Genomic DNA, 26,707 nt, shown 5'->3' with positions numbered 1-26,707 from the left:
CACCACAGGCACAGTAGACTGAGAAACAGACACAATTAAGCCATCATTTATTTTTTTTAAATCAACTTCTAACATCAAACCGAGCAGTCTGAACTAAAGAACAGAACAAGCATTTGCAATGCAATAGGTCTCGTTTTAACGCAAATTTAAGCTATAGGCCTTGTAAATGACAAAGCCTTTTATTTATGTTCCAAAAACCAGAACGCAAAAATAAAGGGCATTATCATTTACAATGCTAATAGTTCAGACTCGCGTTATTGCGAGACGTATTGCATTTCCAATGCTTGTTGCAAAAGTTCACGTTTTTGCAAACCTCGTCAAGCACGTCACCAATGTAAATAAAATAGCTAAAGGCAAAAATATGTTTTGGTTCTCAAAAAGCACACATTGCCATTGTAGGCCCTGGCCCTGAAGGCAGCCACTTAGTGTATGGGTGTGCAGAATGCCTTCGCTCACAGTCACATTAACCGATAGCTGAAGTGGGCTAACCCATCACCACATTCTAAAGCTAGCAGATTTAAAATATGAATTACACAATACAACACCAAAGGATGAAGATGGCTGTCTGGAAGCCCCTATAAGCAACTGTTTTTATTCTGCAGACAATTTCTAAAAATCAAAAGCAGATGCGAATGACGGGACGAAAATTAAACAAACAAACAAGATAATGTTGAAAACGGCTGTTAAATACCACTTTCTAGAAAATAGCAGTAGCCCCGGGGTCGACGTGCCCCTACACTTCCTAATCCTCACATAACGGGCGCGCATTCCTCTGAACTAAGGAGTCAGTCATTAAAAGTGCAGGGTGCCTGCACACTGAGTTTTGCTTACGGGCTTAGTTGGCGCTCGTGCTCCGGTGAGCTGCTTGTTGGGAGGGGAGGAAGGCAGGCAGTGGGAGACCAGACGCCCTTTCTGGTTACCTGGGCAACCTGCTAAGGTCAATGGCGGCTTCCAAAAACCAAAATGGTGGTGAGTTTGCAACTGGTGCCCACTGATGCACGAGAAACACCCAGGTGAAGGGTGTGCTGGGCAACGGGGCCGCCCCTCCCCCTTCTCCCCTCAGCGAGAATGAGACGTCTCGTTAGCTGAGGCCTTTCACTCACTGACACAGCGTATTCTTGGTGGGAGTTACACCATCCTAATACACTCCAACAACTAGGAATGCGCGAGTTAGGAAAAAAAGTGGGATTTAATTTCCAATCCATTTTATTGATGTGGAGGATGTTTAAGCGTGAGCAAGCCATGGAAATGGAGAGTATCTGGATTAAATCGGGAAATGCTGGGGTGCATATGAACTGTACGAAACTAAACCGCTATGTTACTTTCCCAGCGTGCTCGTCCGTCTGCTGACCTCGTTGATGCCTGGCTGATTATTATCCTCTGCTCTTCCCTCCTCCCTCTTTTGCAGGTCTCCTCCCAAGACAGCTGCTCCGCATTTCCTTCCATCTGGCAGAGCTGCCCGCTGCCGCCGAGGAGCTGTACTCGAATCGAAACGCGAGGAGTCCCGTCGCTAGCTGCCACACGTCGCACCGATTTCACTTGATACCTTTGTGAGAAGCCATCCACAGAAGCACGACCGGAACAGGGGGTGACTGGGGAAGAGGAGGGCTGCTTGTCTCCAGTTCAGGGGGCGGTGCCTGATACTGAGAAAGGTCAGCGGACCGTTTTCCACCCGCGGAAACCGTTTAGCTGTATTTGCCACAAGAAAGTCACCACAATCCTGAGCGAATCCCGGGGCTGCTATCTGCCTACCCCTCCTTCTCTCCGCCCAGAATGTGGAAACTGAACAAGAGCCGTGTGTTAATAGAAGATACACCGGACGAAGAGAGCCCGCAACCGGAGCCTGCACTCCTCACCCCGCAGGTAAGTGCTGGCGCCTGTCTGGTGGTATTAATGCACCGTGTCACATGTCTACATTATAAATGCCCAGGACGTCTTTCTGACAGTGTTTTCATGTAACCCCAATATATGCATGCCAACTCTCAAGAGTTTGGGGCACCTAAGAGTTCTTTTTTTTTTTTTGTTCCTTTGTTCAACCCCCATCTCAAACTTTCTCGCACTTCAATATCCGTGCCGGCAAATGGCCAAATACAGCTATTACGTTTTTCTGTCACAAAACTCATACCCCCAAACAGTGGCATGTGTGTTTTCAGAATCAACAAAAACCCCTGCTCTAGGAAAATATCATACAGGCTCGGTGAGTCCTGGTTATGGTGCAGTAGTGTATTGCGCACATCAATAGTGTTTCAGAGTCAACAGAAAGAAAGTTCAATGAGGTAGAATCCTTGTTATGGAAAACAAATTTATTGTTCCTCTTGTTCTGGCCAACACGTGTTTCATCGCAGGGAAACAGACTGCGAATCTTCAGGGCTGGGTATAGATACAAAAGATGCATTTGTATGGTTGATTTGACATGAGTAAAAACGTGGTAGGTGACCCTTGGTGGTATAAAACGGGCATGCCATAGGGTGACATTGTGTCATACATGTGTGACTTGATATCTATGTTACTCGTGACTGTGAAAGGTGGTAATCTTTTTATCGTGGGTATACAGATTGTGTGGATGTGACTTTAGCAATCTAAAGTTATTAGCATCCTTAAAAGCAAACACATTGACCAGTGTGCGTGGATAATATTTCAAATAAGACGACATGGGAAAGAACATGAAAAGTGGTGAATAACGAGTGAAAAAGTGTCCGTGCTTGTTGGCGGGTACATGCCCCATTGTGACTTGTAGTGACTTTTTAGTGTCTCAATTATATCAATTATATTTAAAAAGAAGGCTTTTTAGCAAAATACATTGACAATTCCATATAGTACGCTAGGCAGGAGCGAATAGTGCTGTTATATGTGCAAAAAGAGATGTTTTTAGCCTGTTTATTCTTAGTTAATGGATTTTGTCGGTTTGCACGATGATAAATACAAATTGATAGAGCCCTAGTGCTCATTCCCATGTAATCGGTACTCCAAGTATTATTATATTATTATTAGACAAGATCGTTTTGTACGCCACTGGTTAATGTGAGCGCCAACTTGGAAAAGGAGGATATCTATTCAAGAGGGTGTGCTTGGAGAAAGTACTTGTATATTTCAACTCCGAACACCAAACATAAAATAAAATAACTTGTGTTCGTCCAGGACACGCATTTTATGTTATCACAGTAATTGGAGTGTGGGATATATTTATTGTGAGGCTAAATTTAATTTTAGTCCCAAAACAGTATCTAAGCATAGGTGTGCAACTCACCCTTTTGAGAGAAAAGTCGGAAGTAGTGATGTGGCAACGAGTATTGTTAATGCGCTAGGAAGCGTAGTCAGGTGGTTCCTACAGGTAAACATAGTATTGTATCAAAAAAGGTGATGAAACGAGACAGTGATATATATCGTATCACGTAAAACCATTACGGGAGCTAGTACTACATCGAAACAAACCATCGATATATAATCATACCTTAATAAGGTTATAGGAAAACCATGGCCGGGAGGAGAAGAGATTAAAGCTGTTACGCTCGAAATCGGGTAATCAGGCGGGTACACCTGTAGAGTAAATAATGAAAAACCAAGAGTGGTGTAATCTTCTCTCATTATAATTCGGTTTGTTTTGGAGAAGGGAAAAGGTTGGTATGCAAGGCGAGATGATTTACCTGAAAAGATTCGTTCCCCCTCCTGTGGTTCCCGGTGCCGTTGTTCGAAAACGGTCACCTGACAGGAAGTGGGGGTGTCTATTTAAGCCTTACTTCCGATATTTGCTCTGTCAGTCCTAAAAAAACTAGAGCGGTAACGTCTCGTTTAGTAAGTCGAAACGTTGGCCGTATTTAGAAAAAATACTACATTCTAATATCGGGTTGGGTGAATCAATGGAAAAAGATGGTTACAGGTAGAAATCTCAGAATTGACGTTCTGATAAATGGAGTGAAATATGCGAAAACCCAAGAATCAGTTGGTATTCCGATTTAGCAGAATGAGTTAAAACGGAAGCTAAAAATCAAAAGCGTATTCGCATAATTAGGAGTTAACCCGGTTGATGTCCGGTTGGATGAGAGTATTAAGAGCGAAAATTGCACTAATTATACTGATTCTTGGTTCTGATGATGGTAGTGTTTAGTGTTGTTTGGTGTGACACTAAGCAGACGATTTAACAGCAAAGTACATATTTATAAAACAAAGTAATCCAGTGAGTACATACAGTTACGTAATTTCTAACAAACAGCAAAAAGAAAGGCGTGTGAGACCACATATTAAGCAGATATGTTGTGGTATAATCATAAACATAGGTCTTATTCAGAAAATTTATACCCCTATTGTAATGTGGAATTGGGTTTAAAGATATGTTCTGATTCTTTGTGAGGACTAGTTTTGATTTGATTTAGTTCCCTAAGAAGTATTGCATCTCAGGGTCGTAGTTTAAGCCGAGTTCAATACTGCGAAGACGCATGATCCAGGCCACCTCTTATGTGAGTGGGTACTGTTTCAATGCCATAGAAACTGATGCGGAAATCTTCTATCTTTCCGCATCAGTTTCTATGGCATTGAAACAGTACCCACTCACATAAGAGGTGGCAACCGAGAGCTAACCTTGAGACGCAAAGAAGCGACCTGGATCATGCGTCTTCGCAGTATTGAACTCGGCTTAAACTACGACCCTGAGATGCAATACTTCTTAGGGAACTAAATCAAATCAAAACTAGTCCTCACAAAGAATCAGAACATATCTTTAAACCCAATTCCACATTACAATAGGGGTATAAATTTTCTGAATAAGACCTATGTTTATGATTATACCACAACATATCTGCTTAATATGTGGTCTCACACGCCTTTCTTTTTGCTGTTTGTTAGAAATTACGTAACTGTATGTACTCACTGGATTACTTTGTTTTATAAATATGTACTTTGCTGTTAAATCGTCTGCTTAGTGTCACACCAAACAACACTAAACACTACCATCATCAGAACCAAGAATCAGTATAATTAGTGCAATTTTCGCTCTTAATACTCTCATCCAACCGGACATCAACCGGGTTAACTCCTAATTATGCGAATACGCTTTTGATTTTTAGCTTCCGTTTTAACTCATTCTGCTAAATCGGAATACCAACTGATTCTTGGGTTTTCGCATATTTCACTCCATTTATCAGAACGCCAATTCTGAGATTTCTACCTGTAACCATCTTTTTCCATTGATTCACCCAACCCGATATTAGAATGTAGTATTTTTTCTAAATACGGCCAACGTTTCGACTTACTAAACGAGACGTTACCGCTCTAGTTTTTTTAGGACTGACAGAGCAAATATCGGAAGTAAGGCTTAAATAGACACCCCCACTTCCTGTCAGGTGACCGTTTTCGAACAACGGCACCGGGAACCACAGGAGGGGGAACAAATCTTTTCAGGTAAATCATCTCGCCTTGCATACCAACCTTTTCCCTTCTCCAAAACAAACCGAATTATAATGAGAGAAGATTACACCACTCTTGGTTTTTCATTATTTACTCTACAGGTGTACCCGCCTGATTACCCGATTTCGAGCGTAACAGCTTTAATCTCTTCTCCTCCCGGCCATGGTTTTCCTATAACCTTATTAAGGTATGATTATATATCGATGGTTTGTTTCGATGTAGTACTAGCTCCCGTAATGGTTTTACGTGATACGATATATATCACTGTCTCGTTTCATCACCTTTTTTGATACAATACTATGTTTACCTGTAGGAACCACCTGACTACGCTTCCTAGCGCATTAACAATACTCGTTGCCACATCACTACTTCCGACTTTTCTCTCAAAAGGGTGAGTTGCACACCTATGCTTAGATACTGTTTTGGGACTAAAATTAAATTTAGCCTCACAATAAATATATCCCACACTCCAATTACTGTGATAACATAAAATGCGTGTCCTGGACGAACACAAGTTATTTTATTTTATGTTTGGTGTTCGGAGTTGAAATATACAAGTACTTTCTCCAAGCACACCCTCTTGAATAGATATCCTCCTTTTCCAAGTTGGCGCTCACATTAACCAGTGGCGTACAAAACGATCTTGTCTAATAATAATATAATAATACTTGGAGTACCGATTACATGGGAATGAGCACTAGGGCTCTATCAATTTGTATTTATCATCGTGCAAACCGACAAAATCCATTAACTAAGAATAAACAGGCTAAAAACATCTCTTTTTGCACATATAACAGCACTATTCGCTCCTGCCTAGCGTACTATATGGAATTGTCAATGTATTTTGCTAAAAAGCCTTCTTTTTAAATATAATTGATATAATTGAGACACTAAAAAGTCACTACAAGTCACAATGGGGCATGTACCCGCCAACAAGCACGGACACTTTTTCACTCGTTATTCACCACTTTTCATGTTCTTTCCCATGTCGTCTTATTTGAAATATTATCCACGCACACTGGTCAATGTGTTTGCTTTTAAGGATGCTAATAACTTTAGATTGCTAAAGTCACATCCACACAATCTGTATACCCACGATAAAAAGATTACCACCTTTCACAGTCACGAGTAACATAGATATCAAGTCACACATGTATGACACAATGTCACCCTATGGCATGCCCGTTTTATACCACCAAGGGTCACCTACCACGTTTTTACTCATGTCAAATCAACCATACAAATGCATCTTTTGTATCTATACCCAGCCCTGAAGATTCGCAGTCTGTTTCCCTGCGATGAAACACGTGTTGGCCAGAACAAGAGGAACAATAAATTTGTTTTCCATAACAAGGATTCTACCTCATTGAACTTTCTTTCTGTTGACTCTGAAACACTATTGATGTGCGCAATACACTACTGCACCATAACCAGGACTCACCGAGCCTGTATGATATTTTCCTAGAGCAGGGGTTTTTGTTGATTTTGTACAAATTAGTGTGGATGTGTAATCCACCTCTGAGCGGTTACGAGGGATTACCGCCCGCCTCCTTGCCTGGAGTCTGACACTCTACAACACGATACCGTGCGGTTACTAGGTAGTGCGCCTTTCTATTCTGGAATACCTTAAACCCTCCCAGTGTAGCAATAGCTTATGTGTGTTTTCAGACCCTGTCGAAGTTCCCACGCTTGCCCTAAATCTTACCAAAACAAACCCTGAACGGTGGCATGGCAATATTAAACAAGACCATTGCTCTTGCGCTGTGCAAAAATAATCGCGGTTTTCACTTTTGAGAAGAATAATCATTGTTCACCCAGTTCCTAAACTGTTCCGTTACTATGACCATTAGGGCATTCAAGTATATGCTATATTCATTCACATTTATAAAAGTAGGTTTTGAAAAGCTTTGACATAGCTGGTAGTATCAATCACCGACATAGCTGGTAGTAACACCCATCACACACCATGGGCACAACACTCCTTTCCTACTTAACAAAGGGCAAAAGACACACAAAACTCAGCATTCGGGCTAACAACACATACACATTAGTAACGCAATCTTAAAACCCAGTGCATGAAGTATGAGGAAAAAATAAACAATCAACACTGCAAAAGAATGTTGCACAACATGCCAAGTAACAAGCAAAAACACCTTTTGTCAAGTGCATGCTACACAACTTTAACTTAAAATGGTCTGCTGCACCACAAAAGTCTCAATCTTTACGACTTGGATTACTCATACCATTATATGAGACCAAATACAACAGCCACACCATAAGAACAAAACATCACTTCTGGTGGCCTAAACTGTCTCTTCAGTCAAACACCATCAATAAGTACCCAGGTAGCCGTCGTAACTTTTTGTGGAAAAATACATTACACTCCTCACACGGTGCCTTAAAGTATCAGTCTGTGTAGACTCGGAACACTTAAGCTTTTGGCATCAGTCAGATGAGCTCAGGACACCCCTAGCCATAGTTTACTGGTCTGCATAAGCACACATCCAAATTAGTGTTGTGAGCGTTAGCCACGTGTTTTCTGTTCTATTGTATGCTATGTTATGTCCTTTGAGAACCAATGTTGTAAGAGCGTTCCAGCACTGATAGTAAGATGTTTGATAGTATGGGCTGAGCTGGGATGCAACCCAATCCCACTTCTGTTGGTGCTCTTGTTTGTAACTCTACTAATATTTGTATGCAAACTTCGCTTTAACTCATGGCTGCTCAACAGCCCTGCTGTTAGCTATGGCTCACATTTGGATAGCTACAACTGTCTCTCAACCGATCTAGATAACCATAGCTCCCAAGCTCCACGAATAACTGTTCTGCCATGTGGATACTCACAACTCCCCACCCATCTGTGGATGACTGTCTGCTTCTCTCACCCTTTTGGTCACAATAACTGACTATAAACTTATGAACATTTTAATTTAGTCCCACGGATAACTGAGGTTGCCTCTCTAGTCTATGATTACTCTATCTCCCTTCCCCAGAATATCCACAGCTGCCTACTTTATGTGCAAAAATCAACCATTGCTCTGAAAGGCCATGGACAATCACTGCTGCTTCACTATATGTGAATACTCATTGCTGACCATTACCTGTCACACAAAGAACAACTTCTAGAGCCATGGGTATATAGCTCGATAGAATCCTCTCTGATGTAAATATTTTGTCTTAATCCAGACTGTAACAACGTAATTTAATGAAAGCTCGAGCTTTGTGTTAGGTTATGTTATTGGGATCATACTAATGTCCTGTTTAAATGTTATGCATATTTGTAGAGTGCGTTATCACACTAGAGGATATGCTCGCGTTAGGCGGGTATTAATCTAGCCAAATTTAGGACCAACTGGGACTACTGGAAAAGCCAGACCTTAAGCTTCTTGCAAAATTCAAGAATCATGAAGGGGGCTCTTATGTGTAGCGACACGTTGCTCCACACTTTAGGAGCGATGTAGGGGAAGGCTCGACCACTTGATCTGGTTTTCCATATGTGTGCGATGTCCAAGTAAGAATCTGGACGAGTTGAGGTGTTTTGGAAGTTTGCGAAAACAGACGCAATTCTTTTGTCATGCTGGGCCAGTGTTATGTAGTGCCTTGAAAGTGTGACTGAGGAGTGCGAGTTGTGCTTGTTTTGTATAGGGTGAGCTAGGGGAGCTCGTTTAGGAGTGGTGTGATGTGAGTGCGGCATGGAAGTTTGAGAGTGATTCTGGATGCCGAATTCTGAATGGTCTGCAACCTTCTCAAGCGTTTTGTTGATCCTGGCAGAGAGGTTGTCCCTGTAGTCCAGCTTACTTGTGACCAGGGAGTGCATGACTATTTTCCCAGGTGTTGATTGGCAATTTAAATATAGGTTCTACTTAAAGGCCTAGTGATCCATGAACTCACTTTTTTAATTAATAAACTGTGTTTTCTGCAGGGATGGCAGCTTGTTAGAATTGTGTTATATGCAGCTGCGGCCTGATCTAATGGGCCCCCTCAACTTTTGCCCAAAAAGAAGAGTCTGTCAGGCTGAGCAAAGGTGTTGTGGGTAAAAAAAGTCCAGATGTAGCCAGGTAGTAAGTTACAACAAGGTGATTTCTTTTAATCCAGTTACAGATGATGAAGATGGTAAGTATGATGATAGATAGAAAGTCACAACAAAAGTTCAGTGTGACAGACAGTCTTTATTTTCAGGGAAGGCAGTGAGGAGCTAGACCTGCTAAATGCGCTGCTCCTGGCTGCCTGAGCGGAACTTTGCCAGGCTGAAGACGTAACAGCTCCTCTGAGCTTGACATCTTCAGGCTGGCAAAGCACCTCAAGGCCTCCCCCCCTCGTGACGAGGGGGACAGTCGGTGATTACCTCGGCGCTTCATTTTTAAGCCCTGAACTGTCCAGCGCAGTGTCAATCACTGACCCCTTCTCACACAATGACCCCCTCCCACTCTGTGACGAGTAGGGACTGCTGCCTCCCCTCATTAGCTGACCTAAAGTCTCCCAATGAGGAAAGGCAGCTGGCCTAATCCTCCTGGAACCTCCGAGGCAGTGTGTGCATTTGTGTGCCATCCGCCCCCCTACCTGCTATAAGCACCGGCTGCCACTTGTATGTCCATACTTTATAAACTGAGGTGTAAATGAAAACATCAGAAAAATATGCAATGGATTTTGAGACTACGAACATTGACGTTTGGCAAACGTATTTTTGTTCCCTATTCATTATTTTACTGAAAAAGTCTATATCCTAAATTTTATAACGTTCATCTGATGGATGAGTGCATAATGGATGGCTTCATAACAATTAAAGGAGTGTAGACAATCCTAAATAACTATAACACTGTTGATAACAAAATTCAAATGAGTTTTCTAAGAACCTGTGGATAAATACACTAAATTGTAGAACAGTAAACACATATTTTCTTTTGTAGAAACATGTTTTCTCTTGAAATGCACTGTGACCTTCAAAATTTTAATGCAGATGATATGTCAAAGGGTTATATTTAAAGTTCTGAAACTGCTGTGACGTAAAACATAATTGTCTGTGTCTTTACCTTATAATAGTGCTTTGTACACAGTTGTGTAAGAGAACGTGATTCAGTTTGGTAGCAGGGCCATTTTGTAATTCACAGATTTCGTTGCCATACACATACGCATTACCCCTTTCAACTGCCATATTTCTCTGACTCCTCTCAAAGTTTCCCATTTGTATGTATGTGTAACTAGATATTAGAATTCTTGCCAATGAATCCACTTTAGCCACAAACATGGGCAATTGAAGGAATGCTTGAATTAATATCGCCCACTTGTGAAGGCTTGGGGACATCATTATAGTACATTGTTTTAGCTACTCTGCTGCTCTAGACCGAGATCAACCATATGCAAAACAGTTTTGGTCCAGCTCCAATAGGAACCATCTAACCTGAACAACCAGGCCACATTCCCTTCATATAGTAACACAGACCAGTTTTGGCCTACTTATGCCTCATCAGTGTGGAATAGCTCGACTCCTGTGGCACAGGAAGCATGGGACGTTTGTCTGGGCATTCCTGTTACCGAGAGTGTCTCTGCACAAACAACAAAGTGATGGAAGGAATGCTATAATTAATTTCAGCCGTGGGCGATTGCCTCGGGCCGCATACCAGTCAATTTCTTTTTAAAACGACTCTGCCACTCTAGACAGAGACCTACCATATGAAAATTGGTCTTGGTCCTGATCCAATAGGAATGTGATAAAAGGAATGCTAGAGCATGCGCAAATCCCTGTTTATGCATCAAGTCATGCGAGTTAAAGAAGACTTTCTTGCACTACTATTATGAAAGCGCACAAAATTTGATTGAGCCACACAAGCCCAAAACTATTTAGGAACATAAGGATGTGTTATGCTGTGCCTTACAAGTCTAGAAAACCCTCGAGACACTTTTAACTGCTAGCCATTGAGTTGCATTTTTGTAAGCCAGTAAAGGTAAAATGTATTATTTTATAAACCTCCGAATTATTAAAGTTATGAGTTGGCCTTGTTGACAGACAATAAATACTCCCGCTCAATCTCCATTGCTGTTATCTTTGCATATCATCAATCAATCACTTTGCAACAAAGGCCACACACAACACGTCGACAAGTAGTGCCCAAACACAAAAGTCTGGAGTGGTCATTTGTAGATGTTTGCTTGGGCGCATTGGAAGTAAGTAAACCGAGCCATTCTGTGCCTGGGTTAATGGCATGGAATCTTTCCTTTCTTACTTTATTTTAATTGGTTCGAATTCACACGTGTGTTTGGCGTGAAGAGAGTTAAACAACTTTCCGGAGTTATTGTGTTGATGGTCTGACGTGAATAGTGTGAAATTACTGTTTTCAGTGTATTGTGGATAAGAATGGCCATGAACCCTGCTGAGTGTAAAGCACTCGAACTGAATGTTTAGCCCTGAAAAAGGTTGTTGTTCGAATTGGAGCAGTAGGCACCAAATCGTGCGTCAACCTGTTGTTTTCGGTTTACCAGGCATTGATGGACCCGCAGTGTGCAAAGAATTCAAGCAATATGTTGTTCACTGTATTTTGGGGATTGTTGATGTTGTTCGGAACCATTGTTTTTATCATAAGGGTCTCAAGCTGATTGATAAAGATTTCATATTATTTTGATTAAATATTTATTCCATAGTTAATGAATTATGATGAAGATAAAATGTTGAAGAGGGACGTGAAAAAGAAAACAATATATTTAAACGGAGTACTGTACTTACTATGTGTTACAGAGACCTTGAGATGATATACAAAACTAAAAGCAATAGCTGTTGAGTGGGGGTACATATTGTCTGGTAATGTTATTTAACCCTCACTCCTTAACCTAAAGGCAACATTTGGAGTACTTATAGCTTATTAGTTGTAGATCCTGCTGTCTGCGTTTTGCGTGCATTTGTTATGTTACATGGACAGCATGTTTAACATTTGGTTGGCACGGTAGGGCTTTCAGAGCATGGCTGCCTGTTCCATTTGGTTTTGGAGTTTTCATTATTTGGAGTCAGGGTAATCCTTCCTTTGTTATCCAAGTAAATGTAATCTTGAGTATCATCGTGATCCGCTAGTGGTGTCTACCAGTGCATATTCTACAGAAAATGTTTGCTATAATTAGAAAGTGGAAATAATTGTTGAATCATTTCATTTTTTTTATTGTTTCAGCTTTATAATGAAGCCGTACACAAATTGAGCCTGCAGTTTACTCGTTACAGATTACATGAAGACATGTAAAACATTTAATCATTACATACTCCATGTGAAACAATTTTCTAAAGTTAATCGTAGAAGCCTACAGCCTGATTCATCAAGCTAAATTGCACTTGCAAAGGGCAAGATTCTCAGAATCTTGCCTTTTGCGAGTGCAATTTTTGCATTTGGGATTCATCATCCCAAATGCAAAATTCGCTATTAAAGAATATGCACATTTGCGAAGAATTGCATTTAAGGAATCTCTATTTGATATTCCTTAAATGCAATTCATGAATCATTTTAAAATTGCGAAATTGCAATTTTGGGCCGCTATTTACCGAGAGGTCAGACCTCGTGGTAAATAGCAAAAACTTAGAAAAATGCATTTAAATGCATTTTTCTAAGTTGCATGTTACACACACACATGTCCTTTGGACGTGTGTGCGCAACACCAATTTAGATTACATTTCAGGGGTGCTGCAGGGTGTCCTTTGGACACCCCTGCACCCTTGAAATCGCATCCTTATTTGCGATTAGCTAATTGCTAATCGCAAATAAGGAATAACTCCCCATTCATTCCTATGGGCCTGTAGGCCCATAGGAATGCATGGGGAGTTATTCCTTATTTGCGATTAGCAATTTGCTAATCGCAAATAAGGAACATGTAGGAATCGCTATATTTTTTGCAATTCCTACATGAATCCCGTTTTGCAAGTCCTTAATAGCGATTCCTTATGAATCGCTATTAAAGACTCGCAAAACGGGTCTTTGATGAATCAGGCTGTTAGTTTCTTATTAATAGTGGGCTTCCCTGTTGCACCCTAGAATATGAATTCCAACCTAGGTGATTAGTACACAAGTTCATCTGCTTAGCTAGTTAACCTAGAGGACTAATCCAAGGAATCATGTGGCTATCGTCCTCCACTACAGAGCTATTAAAGTTCTTCATTTCTAGAAGGAGGCACGTATTAACAAAATAGCAGCATGAAACGATTGAATTTAAGGTGCAACTCCAGTGCAGAAAAGAGCCAGAATAAAAACCTCGTGTCTGCTAAAGTGGTGCGGCCAATTAACTTATTGTGCAAACGTTCTATAGGATATAAACTGCCTGGTGTAGATGTTATAGCTGTACTGAGAGCAAGTAAAATGCCATGTGCGATTAACAGTTAAGACAACTGAGAATTAAAATATTAGGCCATCTCAATGGCTTTATCTGTGCCATGGCAACTAAAGTGTATCCACATAAGACAGAGCCTGGGATAAGGTATATTAATGCCTAAGATGGGCGCATATAATACCATAGACAACCTTACAAGGCATTTATAAATGCTGATCAAGTCCTTTTCTCAGGTGATGAAACCATATCTAGGAATGGCTCCCACTGGGGTTTGGACTGTACCTTTAGGTATTTAGACAATCGGGCACCTTTCATTGCCTCTTGCTTTTGCTAAATATGCGTCCAGTATTTCTTTGTCATCATTGTTAATGTGGCTTTGTTCATATTTTCTGAGTTGTACCATAGATTTAAGCAGTCCATTGACTTGAGAGTGCGCTGTACATGTCTAAACCAAAGCAATGTGCTGCAATTCTGGCCTCTCAGGATATCCTTCAACCTCTTTTGGAAGTCTGAGAGCAGGAGTAGTCCAGACTCTTATCCCCTGATCTACTGGGTGGAAGGTAATGTGATCAGAGACAGAGGCCATTCCCAGTACAACTCTGAGTATTGCCATTGGGGTTCCTGGGCCTCAGTATAGTAATCGCCTCAGGTAGGAGTTTTACACTTTTTGAAGCACTTGCACATTTATGTGACCACAAATTGTGGCGCCATAGCAAGTAGCTGCCACTGCTTTGGTTTTAGTTGTGGTTAATGCAGGCTTTATAAGACAACTTTTACATTTTTGGCAGATCTCCGAACAGCTCCACCCTATTGGTACTAGATCACTGTGGACTTGGTTACTTGGGCACCCGTATGGAACTGGTGGTCTATCCGAATCCCCAAGTAATCATAGGTTTTGACCTGCTCTATTGGTTTTCCGTAGATCTTAAAGTTTGATTTTAGTTTGGCTTTGGGTTTCACTTCATAAACTTTGTTTTCTGTATATTAATTGTTAATTTCCTTCTTTTGCAAAAAAGTTCAAAGCCTTCCAACAGCCGACGCATAGACATTTGTGTGTGCATTAGGATGAATGCGTCATCGGAAAACATTAGGATCGGAAAAGGCTCATTCCCCACATTGGGTACGTTGAGGCCAAGATCGCTAAGAGACTTCCCAGTGCCATTGATATCGATGTTAAATAAGGCTGGGGCTAAAACGCAGCCCTGCCTGACCCCTGAATGTATACCAAACGTGGCCATGCATTAGCCTTTCTGACCGAATTTCACTGCTGTTGTAGTGCCAGTGTGGAGGTTGATTAACACATTCAGTAAGTATTTGGGGGCAGCTATTTCCTCCAGGATATTCAAGAGTGTAGACTGGCCCAGGCTGTCAAAAGCTGTCTTTAGGTCTTTGAGGACCAGGAAGATCGGGGAGTTTCAGAGAGCTACATACTTCAAGCAGGTTATGTATAATTACAGGACTTGGTCGATTGTGCCCCGCCCCTTGTGAAAACTAGTTTGGAGATGAGATATTATGTGGTTATCCTCCATCCAGGGCTCAAACCGAGTGAGCAGCAGCTGCACCTGTCCGAGAGCCATAGGAAGATTTGGGGGTCTAGCTTATACAGACTTGAATCCTGAAAATGGTGAGAGTATCGATCTGCCACCTGATTCGCCTGGCCCGGAAGATATGCAACCGTTACGGATATGGGGTTCTCCAGGCAAAAATTCCCAAAATTCTTCGCCAGGTCTGTCAGAGCCTTGAATCAGGTACCCTTCAGTTGGTTGTTATAGCGTAGCGGCGATAAGTTGTCAATTTTCAGAAGGACATAAGCTTGTCCTTTGTCCAACACCGAACCGCGAAAGAACCTGCTAGGAGCTCCAAACAGTTGATATGCAAGCTGGTGATCAACTACCTCCTGTGTAGATTCCCCACACTGAGTCAGGGTTGGACCCAGAGAATGCTCTCACAGTCCGTGCCTCCATGTGGGATAGCCACTGTTGGACCTGGGACTTCCAAGTCACATAGGGTAGCTTGGCACTAAGTAGAAAGGCTTCAATGTTCTAACAGGTGTAATGCAATCTAGCACCTTTATTCAACTCCGGTTATGATGTTCCCACCTTACTTGTTCCTTAGCCTGCGCACGTATGGGGGGGTTCCCAGCCTCCTTTTTCTCAGGTTTACCCCTCACCAGCCACGCTATCAGAAGTCGTAAGGCTCACGGCGTCACTCGGGGTTGAAAGGGATTCCCCTGGCCGATTACGCTCAAACGGCCTCCTTCGCTCGGCCGACTCAGTGGGGCTGGGGCGCTTCAAGGCTGGCACTTCTCTTCCGCCCCACGCCCCTCGGAGGTTCGAGCTCCTCCCTTCGCGACGTCGGTCTTCCCCTTCCGGGCCTTGGGCTTCAATGCCGGGTCATCTCTTGCATGTCAGGCTCCCCTGCAACAGGCAGACGTCCTTCCGCCGGGAACCAAGTCCTGCGCGGGTCCCGTTCCCCCTCCTTCGGCTTCTATTGGGAGGCGCTGCCGTCAACATCACTCAGCGCACCGCCCCCACCTCACCAGAGCCCTCGCGGACCTGCCGCCTCGACTTCCCACAGACCCAGGGAAGCGGCCGCCACCGGATACTTGGACCAGCCTGGGTAAGGTTCTTAACCCTTTAGTTGGACGAGGGTGGGGAAGGTAGGAACAGACAGTCTCTCTGTCACTGAGGGGAAATCCCGCGGCTCCCTCACGGAAGACCTCCAGCTAAGGGAGTTGATTCCACAGGAGTTTGTCTTCTAGGCTGTGTTCTCCGTAGTAGGACAATCCCAGTTCCGCTTACTTGGGGATTCCCTTATGTTCTAGACCAGCGATGTCTATTGGGGGAAAACAACGCCATTCACCAGTACCTCAAGTTAAGCGTGAGGAACAGCTTCGCCGGGACAGGTCTTCGGATTAGGGGGGAGCGTCAGTCAGTAAAGGAAGAGTAGCCCCCAGAGGCTATCAGACCCTCTTCCGCGCGCCCATCTTCGCACTCCTCAGCCTGGTCTCCAGCTCGCTCTTGCCCTGTGTGTCGCCTTCCTCCACTCTCATTACACAAAATGGCCGCGCCACCTTCCAGTACTTATAGCCCAGGTCCAGAGGGTCTAGAGTGGACCAGAAAGTTCTGGAACTCCACATAATTCCCAATGGCACCAGGTTCCAAAGTAACAGTTGTGGCAGTTGTAAGTCACCATTTTGTGGGCCTGGTCAATTCAGTTAGAAAGGCACCTACATCTCAGGAGGAAGGACTATGAGGGCAAAGAGCATCTAACCCCTAAGTCAACACTCAAAAATCCAGTGGACATAAAAATGAAGGGTTTTGAGGAGCAAAAAGGGGACAAAAATTAATAAATAATTAGGAGGGACTACTCAAAGGGCAGACAGGTCTAACAGCCACCGTTTGATTTTGTTTCTATCCTCGTCTGATAGAGGAACTGACAGCGAATATGTGAAACCTTTCCATAGGTGGAGCGCCTTGAGGCCCTGTAGTGCTCTGTAATGAAGAGGACACAAAAGTATTGCTTGGATCGACAAAGCCCACCAGGTGTGGGAGCTGCCTAAGAGAGGTGGAGGCTTAGCCAAGGTTGGACGCAACTCGTGTCGGATCGTTGCCATCTTCCGAGGCGGAAGACTCAAAGTAGAATCTATTATGAAACCTAGGAAGGTTGTTCTCTGAGCTGGGGATAGAAGTGATTTATTTTCATTGATAGTGAACCCCAGGCTCTGTAAGAAATCTACTGCCATCTGGAGCTGCAGGGCGAGCTTCTGGGGACACTGGCCTAGGAGCAAAATGTAATCTAGATAGACTATGAGCCTTATACCCTAAGTCTGAAGTTATTCTGTCGCCTGTTTGAAAAACTTCTTGAAGCAACATGGGCCGACGAAAGGTGAAACAGAAGGGTAACAAACTTGAATGTCTGAGCTCAGCAGACAAATTGGAGAAACCGACAGTGGAGTGGAAAGACGGGGATTGCCAAGTAAGTGTCCTGCAGATCTAGACGCACCATTCAGTCCAATGGGAGCAAAACATACCTGAGGAGGTGGAGGCCCGCCATTTTGAAGTGGTGGTAAACCAGCCACTTGTGGAACACTGAGATTGATCACTGGTAGCTGACCACCCTCAGTCTATTCTACCAAAAAGAGGCTGCAAAGGAACCTATTGGGATGCGTATCTGAGCGGCAAATGGCCCCTTTCTGCAAGAGTGGGTTGACCTCCCTGTCTGTAAGAGCTGCGGCTTGCTGGGAGAATCCAGTGGGGAGAGGCCGGGAGCTCTGCTGGGGAACCCCATAGAAATCTTTGGAACACCTGCACTGTTTGCAATACCCATGTGTCTGACATGGTAGTAAAACAAGCTGGGAGAAACTGGGCCAGACTTTCCCCTACCTATAGGTGGGCATAAGGGAGTACGCTCGCCGTTGCCAGAGGCGATGCTGGCTCGGCCCGTGAAACCGTGTCCACAGAACCGCTGGCAACTCGTCAGGTAGAAGGTTGTGAAGCGTATTAGTCTGCCGCTGACCGTGCCGAGAGCCTTGTCCCCTGGTAGGAGGTGTAGCCGAGTAGCAGCCGATCGTGTGGCCCCCTGCCACGACCGGCCCCACGGAACACCCTTGGGGTAAAGATGCGTGTAATATTTATTTGAACTTTATCTAGTGATGTGAAGATTGCAACAAGCTTGCCTAATTCTTTCACAAATGGGTCTCCATAAGACCCTCTTGGGCCCCCGCGACTGCCTCCAAAGAGGCTAGGTCTCCCCTCCTGGGGTCGACCTTGATAAGCAAGGAACGTTGACGCTCTGTGAATAGCAAGCAATTTGCATTCCCCCCAAAGATTATTGCGAGATGGGTCCACCCTGAAAGAACATCCAGGGGGATGAGGGAACCCGAGACCTTAGTCTCCACTGCCATGTCAAGGATCTTCATCATGGGGCTTATGACTTTGAGGAACGTATCTTGGCATAAGCGCCAAGACTAGCCTATTCCCTTCTTAGGGTCTTTCGTGAACTTGGGCAGAAAGGTGGCCATCCTTGGGTCAATGTCCGAGATAACTGTGACTTTCCCATTTAAAGAGGGACACAGAGACTCTGCCCTAAGGTGATTGTGGGTGTTCTTCTCTAAAGGTTTGTGAAAACGAATCACCACACACTCCATTACCTTCTCCACTGGGACCCAGTCCCCGACCTGAGATGAATATCTTCTCCATCCAGCATGTCGGAGGCACTCCTCAGCGTGGGAGCGAAATCGGGGGCAGGTCACCAGGGCCAGGAGGGGGCCACATCTTCCTCCGAATCCCCATAGGAATCGTCTGGGTCTTACAGATGCGGTAAATCGGTTGGGAAGGTTCTGTATAAGCGTCTGCAGGCTCCACTGACCCTTTAGGAGTCGGTACTTAGGCCAGGAAGGCCTTCTTCAAACCTGCAAATGAGTCCTGATCCACCCCTCCTTTACATTGCTTTTTCTGAGGCAGTGGTCCCTTGCTCTGGGCTTGTTGGGGGGGCCTTGTGGGTTTGGAGGGGGGCAGGTTTGGGGATTTTAGCGCATTCGCACCCATTTACGTTTTTTTTTACGCGAGGCATTGTTTAAGGGGCACCATGGCTTATAACCCTATAAATTGAGGCGCCTGCAGCCTCGTACAACTCGAGGAGGGACAGGGAATCTTTCTCCTGATAAATGCAGTCTGAGGATCGCATGCTCTATCACAGGGCACACGTGCTTTGCGCACTACACTGGGGGCACTAGTAGAACTAGAGAGCGGCCAAACAATGTGAGCGTGGGCTAAGCTCTGATATGATGCATGTTGGGTGTGTGAATATGGCACTGGGAGGCCTAGAGAATATGGTGGCCGATGGTGCACAATTTAGGTTGCGCAAGCCCTTCAGACACTCACCCCATGGGTCACTGGGGACTACCCGGTAATGGATTCTTCGTAGGCCTGCACAACTGTGCAAAAATGACAAACCCTGCAAGGAGTCAAGAAGAGATGAATATACAGACCGCCAGGGGCCGTCGGTGTGCAAATTAGTGACAATATGGACAACAGAGGGTGTCAAAACAAGGCAGAGCAGACAAGGCTCCAGCGTCACTGGGCTCCCATGGTGCACATCTGCCACTCTGAGTGAAGATGTGTGTCACAGAGTCGCAGAGATAGCGCCCTCTAGCAGTAGGTGGACAGCACTGCGTGTTCAGGGACAGAGTCACGTAAGGAGTGCTGAGACGGTCCCGCGATAGGTAGGGAATCTAGAGGCAAAGCGACAATGGCATACAAACCAATGGAAATAAGCACAAAAAGCAATATCAGCACCATAACATCGCCATATAGAGCACAGAAAGAAATGACTTAACTTGATGCTGAGCAGCGAAGAAAGAGGGAGTCCTGAAAGAAATGGTGGACTGAGTTGCGACCAAATGCTGGCCTTAAAATGTTTCCCTAGTGTTTGTGGGAACAGTAATTTTTTCCCCCTTATTTTATTAAAATGGCTGCTGTTGGAGAGCTATTGTAATAAAGCAAAAGAAGTCATGGAGTAAACTGTCAACAGTACCCACTTTTCTACTTGTATCCATGGCTATTCTCCATGTAGGTTCAGTGACTGTCAGGGGTTTGATATAGGTGAAGACTGTCCATAGTAGGTCAAAAAGTATGTAACAGGGCTTCAGTATCTGGAGGAACTTGGTTTGCCCTGAACAGTTGTATACAAATTTAACACTGTGTGCAGGATAGGTTACCCTTTCATCTGTGGTTCATAGTCAACATGAACTCTGCTACCCATGAAGTGTATGGTATAGGGCCAATGTTTCACATAACACAAGCTTGCTTCACTTATGGGGGTTGTTTGTATGATAACAGTAATGATGCTTCAAATTATTCTGTGCTATTTTGCACTTACTTTAATAGCTCTAATGGTGTACCGGTTTATAGAGCATTGTTTACAAAAGAAGCTTGGATGATGTCCACAGTGGTGTAATCAATTATGTCATTTGAACTCTTATCAATGGACATTAAGGGTTGTTTAGGCAAATACATGAAACGATTTTTATTTAATACAAAAGACCTTAATATTAGTTTTGATCTAATGACCTTAACATTAGTTTTGATCAAATTAATATTAAAGTTTCGTATATAATAATATATCATGCTGGCTCTGTGGGCCTGGTTTGTCTCGAAGATTAGTACAGCATCATCTGTTTTCATGATTACAAACGCAAACGTATTTGTTTACTTAAAGGTGTTGAAGTATAACTGGTGTTCTAGTCTTTTAGCATATTGCTTGTAAAAAATATTGACATAGACACCGACATTTTGTCTTGGCACAATCCATTGTTTACAGTCAGTGGGCTGGGAAATTAATGTTATCTTGCATCTCAACATTTTAATGCAACAGGTGGAGTGATCTTAAACAAGACAGTTGTGTGTTCATGGATTTAAACTTTACCACAAAAGTGTCAGTAATATTTTCTCGAATGCATTAGTGCATTAATGAAGATGAAGAATGTTATTTATAGACTAGAACAACTCTGCATTATAAAGATGCTGTATAATAAACACATGTTATTGAATCCTATATTTTCCTGTAATCCCGCATGTGAAGAGAATAGCTTTCCTTTCTTTTATCCACGATTCAAAAGAGTCTAAACTTATAGCAAACACTTTATAGGGGCTGCAAACGTTTGGATACCCTTCTATAAACTAAAATAGGCACCACTGGGCTTTAAATAGGAGTGAGGTAATTTTCTGAGTCCTAAGAGTAGATTAAACAATTCAGCTAAGAAAACACTTTACCATTTCAGATTTGATTTCACTGTTCTGTTACTGGAGCAGTCTGGCCCAGCTGCAGCATTTTTTGTAAACAATTATCAACATTGTATTTACAACACTGCATCTCATTTTAGTCGAGTAAAAGCATTATTCTGTGAGTATTAGTGAAAATAAAACAAAGGATATTTAAAAAATATTACGGAGCAGGCTTAAGAGCTTAGTGTATAGTTATGGGAGCTAGTGAACATTTTGTCAAGAGTAAATACAAAGGCTCGGAACCTCCATCTATCATAATGTCATTTGTAACCCACACAATCCTAACCTGTTAGAAGTCTTCTCATTATTCTTCTCTTGTTACATGGCTTACAGATTTTGGTATTGCTGTTTTCTCCCCCATGACCTGCGGTGCCTGTAAGTAAGAGTGGGCCTGCCTATAGCAAGGTCGGCGTGCTAGTTGTTCTAAGTACGAGGGGATAAAACCGGCATGCTGACGCGACCGCGTAGCTTGGAAATGTAGTTTTGATAAGGAAAGTGCTGTGAATTAGGACACTGTAAATGGCGTTTCTTCAATGTTCTTAATGTTTTAAAGTGGCCTATTGCACATTATTAATGTCTTTAAATTGCTTATGTCCCACTGCACCTTGCCCTAGGGGCCTCTGTCCCACAGACTGCCTTGGCGTTTTCTCCCCCACGACCTGTGGTGCCCGTAAGTAAGAGTGAGCCTGCCCATAGCAAGGTCGGCATGCTAGTTCTAGCACGAGGGGATACATCTGGTATGCTGAGGCGACTGCGCAGCGGGCGCGCTGCTAGCGCGACAAACGTTTACCAAAGGCAAGCCCGTCTGCACCCGGAATGCGCCATGCACCAGGACCCCTGCCTGTTTTTCTCACCAACCATTTTCTAGGGCTCAGCTACTGGCATATAATAATGGTAAGTGTTATAACGCTTTGGAAGCCAAAGTGGGATTTGGGATACGCACTCGTCCTTTGCTGATATGTTCAAAATGTCTTTGTGGGTGGGTGGTGCCCGTGGGGTAACAACCCCTGTACTAGGATTGTGGTACAAATGTATTGCTTGCGTTACTCCCTTGAGAGCCACGTCTCCCCAGAGCACTCACAAAATATTTCAATAAAGTTTTACTGCTTGTGTTCAAAGTTCATTGTCTTTTTATTCACATTTTCATTTTATCTTTTCTGGACATGGTATTAATCTTCTATTTCATAGTATTAATAGCCCATGTGGCCCAATGCATTTCGGGCGTAGCCCTTCCTCAGGGGCCTTATGATTCCTGTAAAAGTAAACAAGTACAGTTTCAATTCACTGTTCCTTCTATTTAGGCTCATGTCAAAACACAAACATAATCTTCAACTCACGCATTTCATAAATATGCCAATAGAAAGAGGTCACGTGTTCAAATTTGCATATATACCCTGTATTTCACCATGTAAACCAACATGAAACGATAAATTTTACTCAAAGATTTCAAAACGATAAAGTGTAACTGAGTCTGAATCCTATTCTACATAATGCTCTTGGTAGACGATACCAGGTAGAAAGTGAGAGAGTGCTGACCTTGTCTGCCGGGTTGGATTCGTTAAGTGATCGATTGACGTGCATGTAGACGAGTCTGCGCAAGAAAAAACAATGTCAACTGCTTGTAACACATGTTTCAAGCATATACTGCTAAATTACGACTGTGAGGCCCGAAAATCGGGACTTACCATAAAGTAGGTAGATGGCGCGTTCGATACTCCTCGTTTACCGGCGTTTCGCAAACCCAGAAGTCCCGCGTGTTAAAAGGACGTACTGGGGTCACGTGTGTCTTACGAACGGTTGGCGAAGTGTGATAGGCGGTACTCGTCCGGTGTATGTGTCAGAAGTTCTGATTGGTCATGTTGAAGTCACATGTGTAAACAGTGTCAGCGTGCGAATAGTGCAGCTGAAAAAAGAATATAGAAAGTGTGTAGCGTTTGATAACAAATACATTTGGTGACAAACGCGAGTCTTAAAAAAGTGCAATATTATCTATTGTGTTGACGGGCAATTATAAAACGTTTACATGATGTTTTCTAATGCAGTGATTGTAATACATTTCAGTATATAGCAGATGTTGATGGATATACTTTACATAAGGAATATAATTCTTATAAATGACAACTAAATTCTAATCGTTCATTAAGCCCTCTCGGGGCTGTGGAGGATAGTCTGTTAATCCAATATAATTCTCTTTTCAAGAGATGCTGTTCATTGTCTCTTCCCGGTAGGACTGGTACGATTTCCAAAATACAGTATTTCAGTTGACTGAGATTGTGCTGATGGTCATTGAAATGTGTCGCTACCGTGGATTTAGCAGTTTTTAATCGAATATTAGAGCGATGTTCTGTTAGGCGAGTTTTGATCTTCCTAGACGTTTTACCCACGTATGGGAGCCCGCACGGGCATTTGAGCATGTAGACCAAGTTGGTGCTGTCACATGTACCATTCACCTTTAATTTGATTTTTACGCCGCTTGATGGATGACTTATTTCATTGCCTTTAATAATTGAATTACGATTTCCACAATTATGGCAGGCTAATGTGCCCCTGTAAGTTGTTGGTGTAACCACTGGCTTGGGTTTTAAGAGTTCTTTAAGATTTCTGGTTCTTTCATATGCAAATCTTGGGTTCAAAGCGAAAATTCCTTTAAAGTCATCTTCCAACGCTAGTAATTGCCAGTGTTTTAGAACAATTCTCTTGATATTCTGACTTCTTGTGGAGAATTTTGAGATGAACACGGATCTCTGTTCTTCCCTTTTCGTTGTTGAAGTGAGTAATTTCTGTCTGTTCATTGAGGATATTCTATCCACAGCGAGTTCCAATACAGCTTCTGGATACCCTCGATCTTTGAATTTCTTTAACATGTGACCTTTTTGTTCCTCATATAGACTTTAGATGACTTTAAAGGAATTTTCGCTTTGAACCCAAGATTTGCATATGAAAGAACCAGAAATCTTAAAGAACTCTTAAAACCCAAGCCAGTGGTTACACCAACAACTTACAGGGGCACATTAGCCTGCCATAATTGTGGAAATTGTAATTCAATTATTAAAGGCAATGAAATAAGTCATCCATCAAGCGGCGTAAAAATCAAATTAAAGGTGAATGGTACATGTGACAGCACCAACTTGGTCTACATGCTCAAATGCCCGTGCGGGCTCCCATACGTGGGTAAAACGTCTAGGAAGATCAAAACTCGCCTAACAGAACATCGCTCTAATATTCGATTAAAAACTGCTAAATCCACGGTAGCGACACATTTCAATGACCATCAGCACAATCTCAGTCAACTGAAATACTGTATTTTGGAAATCGTACCAGTCCTACCGGGAAGAGACAATGAACAGCATCTCTTGAAAAGAGAATTATATTGGATTAACAGACTATCCTCCACAGCCCCGAGAGGGCTTAATGAACGATTAGAATTTAGTTGTCATTTATAAGAATTATATTCCTTATGTAAAGTATATCCATCAACATCTGCTATATACTGAAATGTATTACAATCACTGCATTAGAAAACATCATGTAAACGTTTTATAATTGCCCGTCAACACAATAGATAATATTGCACTTTTTTAAGACTCGCGTTTGTCACCAAATGTATTTGTTATCAAACGCTACACACTTTCTATATTCTTTTTTCAGCTGCACTATTCGCACGCTGACACTGTTTACACATGTGACTTCAACATGACCAATCAGAACTTCTGACACATACACCGGACGAGTACCGCCTATCACACTTCGCCAACCGTTCGTAAGACACACGTGACCCCAGTACGTCCTTTTAACACGCGGGACTTCTGGGTTTGCGAAACGCCGGTAAACGAGGAGTATCGAACGCGCCATCTACCTACTTTATGGTAAGTCCCGATTTTCGGGCCTCACAGTCGTAATTTAGCAGTATATGCTTGAAACATGTGTTACAAGCAGTTGACATTGTTTTTTCTTGCGCAGACTCGTCTACATGCACGTCAATCGTTCACTTAACGAATCCAACCCGGCAGACAAGGTCAGCACTCTCTCACTTTCTACCTGGTATCGTCTACCAAGAGCATTATGTAGAATAGGATTCAGACTCAGTTACACTTTATCGTTTTGAAATCTTTGAGTAAAATTTATCGTTTCATGTTGGTTTACATGGTGAAATACAGGGTATATATGCAAATTTGAACACGTGACCTCTTTCTATTGGCATATTTATGAAATGCGTGAGTTGAAGATTATGTTTGTGTTTTGACATGAGCCTAAATAGAAGGAACAGTGAATTGAAACTGTACTTGTTTACTTTTACAGGAATCATAAGGCCCCTGAGGAAGGGCTACGCCCGAAATGCATTGGGCCACATGGGCTATTAATACTATGAAATAGAAGATTAATACCATGTCCAGAAAAGATAAAATGAAAATGTGAATAAAAAGACAATGAACTTTGAACACAAGCAGTAAAACTTTATTGAAATATTTTGTGAGTGTTATAACGCTGCCACATGGGCTGGGAAATGGGATCATCTCACATTTCAATGCGCTTCCTCCAGCCTCTCATTTACAATCACGAACCTTCCCTCTATGACTTCCGCCCACAGTTCTCAGAAAAAGTATAACAATTCACCAGACTTGGATACGGATACCAGTATAGTTACGACCTCATCTGTTCCCCCACGTAACTTCTCTAAAGGTAAAAATAATCAGCATAAACCTGTTGGCAGTTCGTTAAAGCTATTCTGGTTAATACTAGATCAGTGATTAAGCATAAGTACGTGTTTGAATGCTTACTGCAGATGTCAAACCCGGATCTGGTCTTCCTAATGGAAACCTGGGCCAATGAAACATCCGAGCCTGACTGAATTATCGCGCTACCGGCAGGCAATGCATTTGCGACTGTAGACCGGAAATAGCAAAAGGGGGGTGGCATGGCAATCATTTACAGGTCTTGGTTTAAAGCAACGTTTGAGACTATTCAGCTGCCTGGGACTGAAGCTATGACCTTTAACATTAAAATCACCAATACATTTTTCCCTCCCCGGTCTACTTGTCTATAGGCCGCCAGGGCCGAAACCATTGTTTTTTCAAGGTCTACAGTCCTTCATGGTATCTTGTCTGGACTCTCCCACCTCCATGATACTAGGTGATTTTAATGTTCACCTAGAAAGTGATAAGAATGCAGACACCTTAACTTTACTAGATAATCTGGAGGATTTCAGACTGACACAGTTCATC

At 42.9% G+C, this 26,707-nt stretch overlaps 1 protein-coding gene across 1 annotated transcript in view; it reads left to right on the top strand.

The window, feature by feature from the left end:
- Positions 1-26,707, top strand: part of TDRP (testis development related protein) — a 467,895-nt gene that overhangs the window by 113,734 nt on the left and 327,454 nt on the right. Inside the window, exon 2 of the mRNA XM_078647898.1 lies at positions 1,409-1,863. Coding sequence (XP_078504024.1) covers positions 1,774-1,863 — 90 coding nt within the window. The 5' untranslated portion in view covers positions 1,409-1,773. The remainder of the gene's footprint in view (positions 1-1,408; positions 1,864-26,707) is intronic.

This window comes from Lissotriton helveticus, chromosome 6 (assembly GCF_964261635.1).
Source record: "Lissotriton helveticus chromosome 6, aLisHel1.1, whole genome shotgun sequence".
NCBI lineage: Eukaryota > Metazoa > Chordata > Amphibia > Caudata > Salamandridae > Lissotriton > Lissotriton helveticus.
Note: the sequence above shows the minus strand (reverse complement) of the source record. Positions and strands in the feature narration are given on the sequence as shown.